The sequence below is a fragment of the Ranitomeya variabilis genome, chromosome 6 (assembly GCF_051348905.1).
Source record: "Ranitomeya variabilis isolate aRanVar5 chromosome 6, aRanVar5.hap1, whole genome shotgun sequence".
NCBI lineage: Eukaryota > Metazoa > Chordata > Amphibia > Anura > Dendrobatidae > Ranitomeya > Ranitomeya variabilis.
The window spans coordinates 530878324-530896169 of record NC_135237.1 but is presented as its reverse complement, the minus strand read 5'-3'; the positions used below and the strand labels follow the sequence as shown (position 1 = coordinate 530896169).

The 17846-nt window shown below is 41.8% G+C and overlaps 1 protein-coding gene across 4 annotated transcripts in view; it reads left to right on the top strand.

Moving 5' to 3' along the window:
* Nucleotides 1–17846, top strand: part of TRPS1 (transcriptional repressor GATA binding 1) — a 322262-nt gene that overhangs the window by 139083 nt on the left and 165333 nt on the right. For 3 of the 4 annotated variants that reach the window (XM_077271107.1, XM_077271105.1, XM_077271106.1), the window contains one exon: nucleotides 5231–6345. In XM_077271107.1, coding sequence (XP_077127222.1) covers nucleotides 5231–6345 — 1115 coding nt within the window. The remainder of the gene's footprint in view (nucleotides 1–5230; nucleotides 6346–17846) is intronic. The other variant, XM_077271108.1, reaches the window with a different exon arrangement.

Below are 17846 nucleotides of genomic sequence, written 5' to 3'. Positions count from 1 at the left end.
ACTAAACACTAGTATCATCAAAGACATCTTGGTCCTAACATCTTGACCCTAAGTGTGCCACCGACTGTTGGATCCATGACCATCGTCACTCTGTCTCTAGGCAATATGATACATGATTCAGGCCCTAATGGGAGTTTACGATACTCTGCCGTTGGGCCACAAGTCCCCTCCGTCCCCTGATCCACAACCATGGTCCCTTGTTTTTGTACCATACGTCGACACTGGATGTTACAGCTCACACGGACGTCCATCTTCCGTGTCCTTGTCTTTTTTTGGCCCTGGCTCTGCTCACTCATTATAGATCTCCCAAGTCTGATCTCCCGTCTCTGGTCACTCGGATCAAGTGTCTCCGTTCCTTCCCTCTGATCTGGTCTCCTTGTTCCTTCCCTCGGATCTGGTCTCCTTGTTCCTTCCCTCGGATCTGGTCTCCTTGTTCCTTCCCTCGGATCTGTTCTCCTTGTTCCTTCCCTCGGATCTGGTCTCTCTGTTCCTTCTCTCTGATCTGGTCTCTGTTCCTTCCCTCGGATCTGGTCTCTCTGTTCCTTCCCTCGGAACTGGTCTCTCTGTTACTTCACTCGGATCTGGTCCTTGTACTGGTGGCTATAAGTCACTTCCGCGGCCACTTGCCTCTGTCCTGCTACAGGTCCAGGTGTCCTCTTTACTTCTCTCCTGAGTCTTTTATAATTATTAACTTTGCCATAGCTACCACCTGACCTGGTGTCTCCTTCAACCTCTTCCCCTCAGGAACCATGTAGCTAGCATGCGCGCTACTTATTTCCGGCTATGCTCGCAGTTGGGCAAAGCATACTGCGCACGCACGAGAGAACATTGCAATGTGCATGCGCAAAATATGGCCACGAACTATGAAATTTTGGAGAAATATTGCGTACAACAGCCAAGGAGGGGTGGAGTGAAGGACTAAAGACAACGCCCATTGGACTGGACCCAACTCATTAGCATACAGCGCAGGTGAAATAAAAAGGTATTGTTGGGTGATACATGGGGAGTCAGGGGGTTTCAAAAGTAGTTGGGAAATGCAAAGCTCCCACTCAATCCAATTATATTTTTAGCTGATAAGCCTAAAATGTGGTGACAGATTCCCTTTAAAATTCCTGCTGATGTGGTTCTCACTACTTTCACTCATCCTACAAGATTTAACAAGTAGATGGTGGCATTTGCTTGCAGACACTTCATTAGGCCTCAAACTGCGGAAATCTCTCCTTTTGTCCACCTCTTTACAAGTACATTATGGTCCATACTTGATGTGTTCATATTTGGCACAACTTCCCACCAAGTTGTAAGCAGCTCCAGTAAATGTATTCTTTCAAGGCACCGATGTAATGGTTCAGTTTCTTTCTTGTCCAAAATACAAGAATAATAAAAATGGCAATGTTCCAGTCATACAAAGGCCTTTCTCAAGCCAGTTATAGTTGTTTGTATAATTTTGTAACTGGCTTGATAAAGGCCTATTTATGACCGAAACGTTGCCGATCTCGTACCGTAACACACAGACGTGTGAATGTGGCATTGCTCAGCTTCCTATTTATATTGAACTGTGAAATTGTGCTAAAAGGAGACATTTCCCTTCATTATCTAAGCATTATTCCTTTTAAATAATATCATTATCTGAACATTATCTATGGTAGGTGCTATACTACCAAGCATTGTGCATTATGCAGATTGGGAACGGCAATGTCTCGTGGGTGTGAAAACTGAAGGCCGAGCAGAATGTGACATAATTTCAGAGGTGTGGAATACGTGTCTTTTGGATCATGAAAGAGAATTTTCTCTCTGACGTACTCATTACGGGCCTTTCAATCTCCCTGTAACATCACTAGACAGGTGTGGCTCACTCCTGGGAAGGGCAGTCCTGCCTGCTATGACAACCTTTATATTAACAACAGGCCTTGGAAACCCTTTTTTTCTTTCCTCGTAGCTGTCACTGCAGCCTTAACTCACAGGAATAATTAAACTATTTATCGTCTTACTGTTTTTTAAGGTGGGGATAAAGCCCTGGCGTCTTTCTGTTGTAATGTCTATGCATTTTCTCTAAATTATTATTACTATTTTCATTTTTTTCTGCAAGTCTGCATTGTGGGAATGTTCTGTCGTCTAAGCCTTCGGATATGGAAAAGTTATAAAACGTTTTATAGGATGTACTGTATGTGTCTGATGATTTATTCAATAGCAGTATAGTCTAGGAAATAGCTTTTAATACAAGGAAAATAGTGAAGTTATTATATATTTTTGGGTTTCGTTAGATTTTCCGCTCAGTGTGTTAATTGTTTGTAAGCCTGGTGAGACAATCTTGGCAGTGACCTTTTGGTTTAATTACATTGAAGGAACTTAGAAGAATAATGCGATTGGACTTAAAAAAATAACTGGTCAAGTGTCACAATTGGTTAAATCACATAACCAGCTATAGATCAATTAAATGCTCAAGTGTTTTTTTGGGGCAGCCATGTCTCGTCAAGAAGTATGCTGCTCTACTGGTTTAGTGTTAAAGGAGATTTACATGATTTTTTAAAAAGTTTGGATAGCAAAGAGAGCGGCGTAAAATAGTGTAGATTTCTCCTGCTGGTCTCGCAGTGGTGACGTCCCATTCCACATGCACAAGACCGCTGCAGTCAATAACTGACTTCAGTGTCCTGTGCACTTCATGCAAATATCACAACTGAGACCAGTAATTGGCTGCAGCAGTCACAGTTAAAGTTCGACCTTAAGGAGCTGTGCTGTTGAGCAGTTTCTTCGTAAGCCATATATATCCGTCTCTGACTCCTCAATTTCCCTGACTTCCGATTCATACTCTTGACCCCACAGCACTGCCTCACTACTGAGCATGTAGATAAAGTTCAGCACAGATTCATCTCTGCTGAAAGCCGAGATCCTTAGATCAGGAACAGAACAGACATTTATAGGACATTTTATAACTTTACATATTCTTCAGAAAAAAATTACATCACATACTGCATTAAACTACTGTACCAATTTACTATATATTTTGAGTCGTAGTCTGTTCATTTCATACCGATTTCACCAAAATGGGCACCAATTCTGACTCCCAAGACTTCGACACCACAGCCCTGTTAAGGAGACCACCAAGCTGGGGTAGGGTGGCTTATAGGTCATAAGCCTGGGAAACAAAGCTCTCTGATCCCCTGCTGTTCCAACACTGCTGAGATTTTGCTGATCCTACAGTGATGACATTTTGTTTATCATCACTGCGGGATCGGAAGAGAACCTCAGCACTGCTGGAACAGCAGATGATTGATTACGAGAGTATTGTTTCCCAGGCTTATAACCTATAACTGCTCCTACCCAAGTTTGTGGTCTACTTAAAGGTGGAACTTTAACACTTTATTATATACAAAATGGAAATTGCCAGTTCGATCTTTTTTTCCTCTTGAGTGATTGTCACAACAGTTGAAAACTTCATAAGATCATTGTCTACTGAATCAAAATATCGTGAACAGATGGGATTATCTTCCCGGAATGAGAATATTGTTGTAATAATCGGGTGCCATCATCTTCTAAAATAAAGAGTATAATTTGCCATGTGGATGAACTTTATTAGATATTTTGCTGGCTCAATCTTGCGTCTGGAAATTGGAAGTGTTCTGTTGAGAGGAATTGTCTGAAGTATGACAGTCAGTTAGAGAAAGAAGCTTTTAAATAAGGGTTATCCAGGGTATAATAAATCACTTGTAGAAGGAAGTCTTGAGATACCTGTCCTGCTTCTTTCAAGTAAAGTTTACGTGAACGTGACAGCTAAGTGAGACATGGGCAGCCACGAGCTTCAGACTATTTTAATTAAAATGTTGGTAACGTTACAAGAATCCAAACATACAGTATTCAATGATAATATGAAATGATTTGCCGTCTACATCTATTAAATGAGCTGTGATTGATTGCTATGACGTGGTTTCTGCCTGTCCATCCTGATTGCTAGTAACAGCTTGTGCTTATCGTTGTGTTACTGTAGGCTGTCATATTTTTTTTTTTTAGACAGCACGACCAACTGTATTAAAGCAGACATGGACAGCAGTGGGACCATGTTTCCAAGCAGCCTCCAATAGTTCAGTATAGTGCAAAAATTTGCATATGACTGATGTAGTTATCTTTTCACAGTTATTAAATTACATAAGCATTCATCCTTCCTTTGTAGCACCAAAGTTCCAAGATCACAATCGTATGGACCTTTTTCGTGCAGCAGGCCACTTGTCCACGTGTCGTAGACGAGGCTGATTTTGATTTGCTGTAACTAGACTTCTGGCAGCCATCTACAATGATTACAAATGTGTCCTACTTTACCTTTCCTCTTGTCTTGATATACCCAAGACGAATGCTCAACATGACTACTTTGGAAAAAAAATGACAAGATTTTCTGATAATCTTTCAGGAGTTGTGTATGATGTATATGTCTATACGTGGTTGTAGTGTCACTTGTGCCTGCTGTGGTTTTTCTAGCATTTAGTGATAGGGTATCAAATTTCTATCATGAGAAATTGGAATCGTTAATTAAATTTGCAGAGAGGAGAGATTGAATCCAACTTTAAATTTCTACATGCCCACCTATATTCTATCTTTTTTCCAATCTATCCCACTTTACTGAAACTATAATGACACTTATCAATCAATATTTCCAGTGGGGCTTACAATCATATTAATTGTTCAGCAGATGTCCAGATACTTATATATCAAGAGCAACCTTATTGGAGTCAAACTGATCAATGTGTTTTAGAACTTCTTCAGACGTCCATGATCATCAGTGCAATATCAGATTTCAATTCACGGACTGGCTGTGCGTCTCCTGACCCCGATCATGACAGGTTCATATATTTCTATGAGGCTGTCACGATCAGGATCAGGAAATGCTTGGCCAGTCTGTGCATTGAGATCTGAGATTGAATTGATGATCACGGACGTCTGAAGGAGCCCTTAGAGTTTAAGAAATCCCGAGTGTCCAAAGAAAGTCTGTGCAAGCACATTTAGGACTTGCACATGCTAATCAAGTGTTGTCCTGAATATAATACCGCAGTGCTTCAGGCCACTATGCTGTAAAGTAAAAAATACATTTGTTGAATTTCGGTTTCTCCAATCCAAGTCTTTATGAACCATTTCAGCAAACGAGCAAATTTCTATGGAGATTGGTACAGTTGATTGATTCATATAGGTACTGATTGTGATTAATGGTTAATCATTACTAAAAAACTATACTCTTCTTCTGCAGGTGACATTCGGTGGGACCTTCATTGGCATTGGGCGTAAAACTCCAGACTGCCAAGGAAATACGAAGTACTTCCGCTGCAAGTTTTGCAACTTCACGTACATGGGCAACTCGTCAACGGAGCTGGAGCAGCACTTTCTAAAGACGCACCCTAACAAAATGAAAGTGTCCTCTGATTCTGGTAAACCATCAGAGAAAAGCACCAATAAATCCAGCCCTATTCCACGTTCTTGTGAGCCTGGAGATTTGGGAAAGTGGCAAGACAAAACCACTATTAAAGCAGCAGATGATATGCCAGTTGGATATTCAATGCCAATTAAGCCAGTAGAGTCCTCCAGGCAAAACGGTTCAGATGACACCAACTACTACTGGTGCAAGTTCTGTAGTTTCAGCTGTGAATCCTCCAGCAGTGTCAAACTTTTAGAACATCACAGCAAGCAGCATGGGGTAGGGATGTCAGAAAGTCCTAATTGTGATCCTATTAACAAGGCCTACAGGGGAACAGTTATTAATCAAAATAAAATTGCCAAAAATACTGATGAACAGCTTACAGCAAAAGTAGAGAAAGGATTGGCTAAAAAGAAAGACCTCTCCATTAAATCAACTGAGGATTTAATAGTAACGAGCTACAATTGTCAGTTTTGTGACTTTAGGTACTCTAAAAGCCATAGCCCAGAAGTAATCTTGGTTGGGCCTCTCCTGCGCCATTATCAACAGCACCACAATATTCACAAGTGTACTATTAAGCATTGCCCTTTTTGTCCCAGAGGCCTCTGCAGCCCTGAAAAGCACCATGGAGAAATTTCTTACCCGTTTGCTTGCAAAAAAAGTAATTGTTCTCACTGCGCTCTCTTGCTGTTGCACTTGACTGCTGGGGTGACAGGTAGCCCTCAAGTTAAACATCAGTGTGATCAATGCCCATTCTCCTCTCCTGATGTAGATGTGCTCCTGCTTCACTATGAGAATGCTCATGAAGGCCAGGCATCTGAGGTCAAGCAGGAACTGAATCACCAGCAAGCAACCGATGATCAGATGACCCTCAAAGAAAGCAAAGAACACTCATGTACCAAATGTGACTTTATGACCGTGAGCGAAGAAGACCTTTCAAGACACTACAGGTAGAAAACAAAGCTTGACTGTTTTTTTTTCTTATTCCTTAAAATTGTGGCTATGAAATCAGACAGAAACCCAAATAAGATTTGATAAGCAAACATGAAAAATGTAAGTTGGCCATACACCTTATAAATAAGTTGGTATTGGTTGAACAATCGTAGAATGAATGTTCACATGGTCAACGATTGTTCCACCAATGTAGCATACACATTTTGGTAGATATTGGACTTTATAGTTATTCTAAGCAGCTATATGCAATCAATTACAATGAAGTTATGGCTGTTACAGAAAGACAAAATATTTCACGGAAAGATTGTGTATTTGGTGAAAAATTCAAACATGGCAGAATTTGTCCCAGACAATGAAAGTGTGTCATTGGTTGGTTAACAAAGTGTTGTGGTTGACTTGAAACCCATAAATCCATTATGTCCTTGTTTTACAAAAAGGAAAAAAAAATTGGTGTCCACCCTGGCAATGTAATGTTCTTTAGTTGAAAAAGCAATTGTAGAAGCCAAGAACAATTCTTTGCTGTTTCCCAAGACGTAATCATTTCTCGAGAAGGTTCATCTATCTTTTCATCAAAAAACTCTGTTTTCTGTTATGAACAATTGTTAATTCCACCTTTATCTCCTCATGTAATCATACAGAAGTTAAACATTTTCATGTGGTTTTCTATACACTGCACATCTTACATTTTTCTTATATATCTGTGCAAATATATTTTATTTTAAAAGAAAAAAATGCATATTTTGGGTCTGTTTGATTACATTTTGCCTGGCTGTTTTTAATAATAAAAATGAATAATTGTATATGGGAAACTTTTTTTAATTTTGGTACTGTGAACTTTTGTAGAAAACTTAAGGGAAGTATAGTTAAAGTCATAAATAATTATTATTTCTATTATTCTATGCTAAAAGTTATAAAGTAAAAATGGAAAACACCGGAACTAATGGATTATCGCTAATGGCTTTTGGCATATTTAGAACTGATATCCTCCAACTAGCTTGTCGCATACATAAATAATTTCTTGGTCATCTGGAAATTTTAGAATCTTGAAGTACACAGTAACTCTATTTGATGAATGTGCAACATCTGGACCTTAATGACTTCGGTAGAAAAAGTCCTACCGCTCTGTAAATGGATGCATGTATAGTATTTGTTAGTGACAAAAGGCTCCAACAATACCTTGTTCAGGTTAGCGGAAATAATTTCATCCAAAATCTTATTGATTGGCTGCCAATACATATTTCAGAACTTTGTGGTGTGGCTTCTTATGGTCCTTTTGAATTTTGTGCCATATAGTTGTCCCTTTCTGTACCTCCTAGGAGTTTTATTTTTGGCGGAGAATGTGACTTCTTAAAGAGGCCGTATATTGCAGTACCAGATAATCTATAGGTCTTTAATATCAACCTATAGTAACCCTATATGGCACAATATTGGGTCTGTAAACACAACATTGCCCTCTTTCAGGTCCTTGTAAGTTTTCAGAAACCAGATCAAAGGTGCCCATACCAGTTATCAATGTTGACAGATGTCTGGAAAATAAAGAAGGATTAAACCGAGCTGATCAGTCATGTACATTGAGTTGAGGGTGTTCTGGCAGAATAGATGACAGCCAGCATTTTGCCTCAGAGTAGTAGAGTAGCATTCGCACCTGAGCTCTGGTGTCTGAGTAGGGCCAAAAGACCCTCTTCTACAAAACAAAACAGCAATACTATACATGGCATGTAGTAGTTGAGAATCCCTATTCTAGATTTTTCACATCGGAACAAAAGCTTCAAGTTATGCCTAAGTACCCAAGCAGATGAGATTGGAAAACTTTGCGTTTTATAGTATATAGTGTGTATTATATAATATAGACCTTTTCTTTAATTGATTAAACTTTAATTTAAACTTTTTTAGTTTTTTTTTTTACCAAAGCTTACCTGTATCACAGTTCTCTATAATCTGTTCAATTCTGTTTGTTATTCTCGACAGCCTCTCTTTGGGGTTACCCTCTGCACCTCTCGATTTTTATTAAAATTAGACTTTAGATAAATTCCTATTCAGAAGAGGAGAACGAGGGGTTGTGGACTTACCCAACAGAAGCCAACTGTTAATATTGAGATTGACTTGAATCGAGCAGCTTGTAGTGTATGTATATAATACATGCAAGCTGCAGAAAGAAGACCTTGAAAATTTTAAGTCAAAGCAAATTGATGAGATTTTTGTGCCACAAAATACATTCGATACCCTAGAAAACATCATACAAAGGTATCTATAGCTATAAAAGTTAGACATTTTTTAAACATTTTGTATTCGCATAGACAATTTGAAAGCCTTAAAAAAAAGTTTCTTTACGGTAAAATCTTGTTAATCTCTAAGTTCTGTTACAATTAGGTTGTGGAAATTCTGTCTAGACCTGCTAAAATCCAGGGTTGTTGATCCTGGATTTTTACAATAGTCCTTTTCTTACCCCTACGTTCTTTCCACGTTAGATTATGGAAATATTCCTTTCACAAGTCGTGTAACTTTTGGGTCGTCTATGACATAATCTGGAATATGTTCAACGAGAGCAATCTCGATGGTTTCCCTTCGTTTCCAATTTGCTCACCTGTCTCCTGGTTTGCACAGATTGATAGCTTGACATTTCACCTGCATTGAGCTGAAAGTGTGTGTACTGTATTGATTCAAGAAAGCAGAACAGCAGTAAAACAAACAAATTCTACAGTTCTCTCACCACCGGCTACAAAGAAAGCATGAATGTGGGTTTAGTTACACTACTTAAGTGAAATCAGTCATTTCGCTCTCAAAATGAGTAGGAAAACATTACACACTTGCTCAGTTCATTATAGGAGCAGGTCTCCATGTATAAATCTATTGGAAACGTGACCTGAACATTTTCGCTTTCTTCTTAATCACTTTTATATGACAAGTAAGTGAAAAATAATACAAAGTGTGCTTGTTAATCCACCCTGCAATATTGATAGAAGATGGCAAATACAGAACACATGTCCACACATAGCATTTTTGTTGCGTTTTATTATTTTTTGTGTCCTGCACGCTTTTGCCGTAAGCTGTTCACCGTAAATCAAATAAATAGGTACCAAAAAATACATACGGTAGAATTCACCGAATAGCACCAAATTAAAACATAACTTTTAATATAATATAAAAAATACCAATGTATATTATTTTCACTATATTCCCATTACCACATATGATATGGGTCTGTTAAAAAAAAAACAAAAAAAACAATTGAGAGTAAGGCTACTTTCACACAAGCGTTTTTAGGAATCCGTCGCAATCCGTCGTCTTGGGCAAAAAACGTATCTTGCAAATGTGCCCGCAGGATGCGTTTTTTGCCCATAGCCGACGGATCGCGACAGATGGCCACACGTCGCATCCGTCGTGCACTGGATGTGTCTTGTTTTGTCGGACGGTCGGCACGAAAAAACGTTCAAGGGAACGTTTTTTCATCCGTCGCGTCCGCCGTTTCCTACCGGAACTCCGCCCCCTCCTCCCCGGACTTTAGAATGGGCAGCGGATGCGTTGAAAAACTGCATCCGCTGCCCACGTCGTGCATAATTTTCTCAATGTGTGTCGGTACGTCGGCCCAACGCTTAGCGACGGACCCGTACCGACGCTAGTGTGAAAGTAGCCTTAGGAAAAATTCACCTTATTAAATCACTATGGATTCCCTTCCTAACAGCGGAGGTTGGCACCCTTCAACCTGCGCACTGGCGCCCTCTCACCAATGGCTCTCCCTCCTTTCCCTAAACAATCCTTACAAGACAGAGTGCACAAAGAGATAACAATTGTACCATATGTGATCCGCTGAGCCTGATACCCTACCTCTGATATACCTTATGGCACGTGCAATATATCAGATAGGGAGATACACTATAATGAATTCCGCAACAGACACCAAAATCATATATAGAGTTTGGCATAGGCAGACATATATTGCACATATTCCCAGAGGTAAACCATATCAAATGGGCAAAAAAAATTCAAAAACTCAAGTGGAATCTTATTAGATGTACCATAGACCCTCGTTTATGCAGTATTAAATATCCACATGCATATTGCCCCAATAGAAATCCAGGATTATATGTAGCAAACAAAATCCCATATTTTCAAAAAATGGGGTAACAAAATCATCCAAGGTAACAACAAATAGTTAATAGCAAACAAGAACAGACAGATTGCTATTTAAATTGCACAATCCATTCAGGGCCAATACCCCATTGTTCATTCATTTAGAAGATCTTTACCCCCATAAACAACTCAAATCAAGAAAAAGCCAGCTTGTATATTTCTCAACGCGTTTCCCCAATTAGTTGGTTCCTCAGGAGAACACACTGGTACATATCCCATAGACAGATGAACTTCTCTAAATAGAAGACAGCGTGGGAATGGTGCCCGTCCGCATGTATTAAGGGAATGGCGGATATTGATTCTCTTGATACATGCGGACGGGCACCATTCCCACGCTGTCTTCTATTAAGATATTACATATATTACATGTGCACATACCGTTTTTTCACAAAAGGACATTGATCACCTATACATAGCATAAGTGATACATTTATGATGGCTGGCGGCTCTACCATAGATTAAAAAAAGAATAAATACCTAGTTGAATTCTTAAAAGGATATTTCAGTCTAAAAAATATCATATTCACCAGTTAAGTGACAATTTTTAGATTGGAGTGGACCCCAATGATCGTAGAACTGTTTTCTGTTTTCCCATGGTTTTCACCTTGATTTTGATGAAGATGATGGTCCTCATTTTCACTTAGTCACACAACCGGACACAGAAGAAGGTCAATAAGATGGTCAGTTGTGCATGTGCCCTGCCACTCCTTTAGAAGTCTTTGGCATTATGAGATGGTGCTGTCACTTCTGGAAAACAAATATCCAAATATTATCGCTGACGGGATAGGTTGTAATTTTTGTAGCCTGTAATACCCTAAACGAGAGGCTACCCAAAAAATGAAATGTATCGCTTGGCCATAGCAGTTTGAATGGAGCAGTGGTCAATCGGTCATGCCTTTATCCTGCTGATCCATCTATTGCCTATAGGGAAATGGCCAACAATATACTTTACCGTCTAAGTCTCTTATGAAACTTTTCTGTACGATTAGCCAATATTCTAGACCTCAGTGACGTAACGCATTTTTTATCAGTAATGTAGCACTTTGGTCTTCCGGTCTACTCCAACAATGGCCTTCTTACCCACTGAATCCCGTCAATGGTCCACTTCCAAACTGCATGTTCTTTAAAGGAGTTGTCAGGGACTATTTTTTTTTTCTACTATGGGCCTAAGAACTAAAAGGCAGTTAATTGTTACCTACCTACCTTCCTATTGTGCCTGGTGCCGATCTCTGTCGGCACAGAGCATTCACAGACCACTAGTTGCCGATCTCTGCTGGCACAAGGCGGTCACACACCCGCTTCTGCCGGCAATTCGGCGGATTTCTCTGATGTCATGTTGACAGAGGAGTAACTCCTCTCTGCTCTAATGATGGGGCATGATCGCCAAAGTCATGCTGATTGACAGCCGGATCCATGCAGAGGGGAGCCAGCTGTCAATCAGTATGATGCCGGCAGTCACAGCCCATCGACAGAGCAGCCGGGAAGAAGAAGAGCTGCTGTTGATGTGGAGCAGCTGAAGCGCTGGCACCAGGTAGAACAGTTAGGTAGTTAGCAACCACCTTTCTTTTAGTCCTTAGGCTCATAGTAAAAGAAAAGGTCATCGATAAACCCTTTAACTGGTTACGTTAGATTTACAAAGGTAACATGTCTCCTTTGATACATGCAGTTATGAGTATGTTAAAAAAGATGGAACAGCGACAACATTAAGTATAGGAAGCTAGTCAAGTGAGAAGCCATTGAAAGAAAAACAAAATTTTGAAGTCCTGTATGGGAAATTTTTTTTTAACCAGTTTTCTTAAACCAAAAGTAGTGTCATATTGATACAGCTCTCAGAATGACTACATCCATTGTGTGTAGGTGACAAATAGACGAGCAGAGTTGTTTTGGTGGCAGAAAAGTGCTGAGACATTGGCATTTCGGGTAAATAATAACCTGAACATCTGCAAGTACAGTGTATCTGCGTGTTCCTGTAGGCACAAGGGGATTTCTTGCGTTAGTGGGCTATATTTCCTTACGATGCTTCACATTACATTAGGTTTACTATGCCTTTTTTAAGCCATATTTGCATCTGCGGTTGATTTTGAAAGTGTTGTGACAAGGGAAAACCCACCTGATTCTGTTTCCATTGTAAATATAGATGATTCATGTACAGAAAATGATGACAATAAAGATCTAGTTATGACATTTCCTGTCGTTTTGTTACATAAGACAGAAGAATGTCATTGCCACTTAGTTCTGACTATTACAAAGATCCAGTGTTAATAGGATTATTTTCGCCTGTATGTTGCTGGCGGTGTAAACCCTAGGTCCTGCTACATCACAGTTGATACCTTTTTTAAATTGTTCACGGGAAGATGACATCATCTATCACACCACAAAAAAATATCATCCAGAAAACGGAATTCTCTTTTGCCACAAATCAACCGCTCCTTTTTTTCTTTTTTTTTCTTAGGAGGCAAAGTGTATTCTCCTAGGAGCTTTTAAAGGGAATCTGTCATCAGGTTTTGGCCAGCTTCATATAAAGGTGGATCCTGTCCAGTGCTGTGTGGTTTACTAAGCTGCTTCCTGTGGTTTTGATAAAATCACTGTTTTATTAGCAGGAGATTATCACGAAAGAACTGTCACGTAGTCCTCCATATTCATGAGGTCTGTATAACTCCGGCCTCACTACTGATTGGCGGCTTTCTGCCAATCAATGGTGTGAGTGTGGTTATACAGAGCTCCGCCTTCAGAGAACTGCTATTACTGCAACCATTGTTTTATCAAAGTTTCAGCAAGCAGCCAAGTAAATGATCCATCTCTGCAATCAGTGTCTTTGCTCCAACGGCATGCTGTTCTCAGGTAGAGTAGCAAAAACCTGTTGATAGATTCCCTTTAAGTTAAAGGGAATCTGTCACCTATTTTTTGGCATATAAGTTGCAGCCACCGCTATTAGGGGCTTATCTACAGCATTCTTTAATGCTGTAGATAAGCCCCCGATGTAACCTGAAAAATAAGAAAAAGAGGTTAGATTATACTCACCCAGGGGCGGTACGATGCGGTCTGGGTCTAATGGGCGTCGCAGGTCCGGCACCTTCCATCTTCATACGATAATGTCCCCTTCCTTGCGTCTGTCGGGCTCCCGCACAGGCTTAATTCTCTGCCCTGTCGAGGGCAGAGCAAAGTACTGAAGTGCGCAGGCGCCGGAAAAGGTCAAAGAGGCCCGACGCCTGTGCACTGCAGTACTTTACGCTGCCCTCGACAGGGCAAATCAGTACGCCTGCGCAGGAGCCGCAACAAAAGCAAGGAAGAGGACGTCATCACATGAAGATGGGAGGTGCCGGACCACGACGCCCATCTCACCAGACCGCCCCCCAGGTGAGTATAATCGAACTCGTTTTTCTTATCTTTCAGGTCACATCGGGGGCTTATCTACAGCATTACAGAATGCTGTAGATAAACCCCTAATGGCGCTGGCCACCGCTTATTTGCGAAAAATAAGGTGACAGATTCCCTTTAAGGTTCATGTGGGTTTTAAGCTTGATGTGTATTTTCTTATCTACGCTTCTTTCTGTCAAACATAACATAAGGATATCCGTAGTATGCAGACCACTCCCCTGACCCTGCATCCCACCATTCCCACTAGAACCATCCCCTAATATTACTTTAAACCACCAAATCGATATGCCTAAATGTCTTTGAAAATAATTAGAATTTAACAAAACTCTAAATTTCTATTAAACAAACGCTATTCTCCAGCACATTTTTAATTATCTCCTTCCCTTAGCCATTGGTGAGTGCACAGTTCATTTATTGAAAGATTCTATTCAGTCCCGTTGCTGTTCCAGTCCTCTCCCTTACGTTGTGACTGCAGTTCTGAGTAGCCAGCTCACTCGGCGTCTTCTGTGTGGACTGATTATCACTGTCTCAATATAAGTGTATGAGGTTCACATCGAGGCTGTCAGAGAAAGTTATTTATGGTCCACATAAAACACCACTAGTGGACCCAGAAAGAAAAGGGCCCCTTGTGTAAGGACAATATATGGGCCCTTTGCAGTCCAGTAACTCATCATAATGCAAAATTTCACTTGTGTCACAGGTAAGAATGAGCCCACTTACATCTTGGGCCCCTGTGCGACTGCACAGGTTGTACCACTGGTATGTCCACCCCTGCAAAACACACTTTGAGTCAGTTAATCAAAACTGTGGTCACATTGTACAGAAGAGGATCAGAGCAGCACTGGAAACAGAAGATATTTTTTTTAAGCCAAGAGGGTTGTTAGACTGCATGATTCTTCACCTACAAGGCACCACACAGATCTCTCTTCAGAGATACTTATATTTAAAGTGCACTATTATACCTTTGTTTTCAAAGCAATGTTTAACCCCCTTACCTGTTATGACCCCAATGGCGAGGGTCTCAGAGGAACGTGGAAATCTGCAGAATACAAAAATCCAGCTCATAGGGCAGTGGTAACTGGGTTGACCATATATCTACTCCTAACGCCAACACTAGAAGTAGCCGGGGATCATTCCTACGTTGATTCTAGATGACACGCGCCAGCCGGAGAATCTAGCTACCCCTAGTAGAGGAAAACAAAGACCTTTCTTGCCTCCAGAGAAGGGGACCCCAAAGCTGGATAGAAGCCCCCCACAAATAATGACGGTGAGGTAAGAGGAAATGACAAACACAGAAATGAACCAGGTTTAGCACAGAGAGGCCCGCTTACTGATAGCAGAATAAAGAAAGGTAACTTATATGGTCAACAAAAACCCTATTAAAATCCACACTGGAAATTCAAGAACCCCCGAACCGTCTAACGGTCCGGGGGGAGAACACCAGCCCCCCTAGAGCTTCCAGCAAAGGTCAGGATATAGATTTGGAACAAGCTGGACAAAAATACAAAACCAAAACAAATAGCAAAAAGCAAAAGGCAGACTTAGCTGATATAACTGGAACCAGGATCAGTAGACAAGAGCACAGCAGACTAGCTCTGATAACTACGTTGCCAGGCATTGAACTGAAGGTCCAGGGAGCTTATATAGCAACACCCCTAAGTAACGACCCAGGTGCGGATAAAAGGAATGACAGAAAAACCAGAGTCAAAAAACTAGTAACCACTAGAGGGAGCAAAAAGCAAATTCACAACAGTACCCCCCCCCTTAGTGAGGGGTCACCGAACCCTCACCACGACCACCAGGGCGATCAGGATGAGCGGCATGAAAGGCACAAACTAAATCGGCCGCATGAACATCAGAGGCGACCACCCAGGAATTATCCTCCTGACCATAGCCCTTCCACTTGACCAGGTACTGAAGCCTCCGCCTGGAGAGGCGAGAATCCAAGATCTTCTCCACCACGTACTCCAACTCGCCCTCAACCAACACCGGAGCAGGAGGCTCAGCAGAAGGAACTACAGGCACAATGTACCGCCGCAACAAGGACCTATGAAATACATTGTGAATAGCAAACGACACAGGAAGATCCAGACGAAAAGATACAGGATTAAGGATTTCCAATATCTTGTAAGGCCCAATAAAACGAGGTTTAAATTTGGGAGAGGAGACCTTCATAGGAACAAAGCGGGAAGAAAGCCATACCAAATCCCCAACGCGTAGTCGGGGACCCACACCGCGGCGGCGGTTGGCAAAGCGCTGAGCCTTCTCCTGTGACAACTTCAAGTTGTCCACCACATGATTCCAGATCTGCTGCAACCTATCCACCACAGAATCCACCCCAGGACAGTCAGAAGGCTCCACATGACCCGAAGAAAAGCGAGGATGGAAACCAGAGTTGCAGAAAAAAGGCGAAACCAAGGTGGCGGAACTAGCCCGATTATTAAGGGCAAACTCAGCCAACGGCAAGAATGTCACCCAATCGTCCTGATCAGCAGAGACAAAACACCTCAAATAAGCCTCCAAAGTCTGATTGGTTCGCTCCGTCTGTCCATTAGTCTGAGGATGGAAAGCAGACGAAAACGACAAATCAATGCCCATCCTACTACAAAAGGATCGCCAGAACCTGGAAACGAACTGGGATCCTCTGTCTGACACAATATTCTCAGGGATGCCGTGCAAACGAACCACGTTCTGGAAAAACACAGGAACCAGATCGGAAGAGGAAGGCAGCTTAGGCAAAGGAACCAAATGGACCATCTTGGAGAAGCGATCACATATCACCCAGATAACAGACATGCCCTGAGATAGCGGAAGATCAGAAATGAAATCCATGGAGATATGTGTCCAAGGTCTCTTCGGGACAGGCAAGGGCAAGAGCAAACCGCTGGCACGAGAACAGCAAGGCTTAGCTCGAGCACAAGTCCCACAGGACTGCACAAATGACCGCACATCCCTTGACAAGGAAGGCCACCAAAAGGACCTGGCCACCAGATCTCTGGTGCCAAAAATTCCCGGGTGACCTGCCAACACCGAGGAATGAACCTCGGAAATGACTCTGCTGGTCCACTTATCCGGGACAAACAGTCTGTCAGGTGGACAAGACTCAGGCCTATCAGCCTGAAATCTCTGCAACACACGTCGCAGATCCGGAGAAATAGCTGACAAGATAACTCCATCTTTAAGAATACCAACAGGATCAGCGACTCCAGGAGCATCAGGCACAAAGCTCCTAGAAAGAGCATCGGCCTTCACATTCTTTGAACCTGGTAAATACGAGACAACAAAATCAAAGCGGGAGAAAAACAATGACCAGCGGGCCTGTCTCGGATTAAGGCGTTTAGCAGACTCGAGATACATCAGATTTTTGTGATCAGTCAAGACCACCACACGATGCTTAGCACCCTCGAGCCAATGACGCCACTCCTCAAATGCCCATTTCATGGCCAACAACTCCCGATTGCCCACATCATAATTTCGCTCGGCAGGCGAAAACTTCCTAGAGAAAAAGGCACAAGGTTTCATAACAGAGCAACCAGGGCCTCTCTGCGACAAAACGGCCCCTGCCCCAATCTCCGAAGCATCCACCTCAACCTGAAAGGGAAGTGAGACGTCAGGCTGGCACAAAACAGGCGCCGAAGTAAACCGGCGTTTCAACTCCTGGAAAGCCTCCACGGCAGCAGGAGCCCAGTTAGCTACATCGGAGCCCTTCTTGGTCATATCCGTCAAAGGTTTCACAATGCTAGAAAAATTAGCGATAAAACGACGGTAGAAGTTAGCGAAGCCCAAGAACTTCTGAAGACTCTTAACTGACGAGGGCTGAGTCCAATCAAGAATAGCTCGGACCTTGACTGCAGAAGCAGAAGGGGAAAAAATGAACCCCAAAAAGGGAACCTTCTGCACACCAAAGAGACACTTTGAGCCCTTGACAAACAAAGAATTTTCACGCAAAATTTTAAAGACCAACCTGACCTGCTCCACATGCGAATCC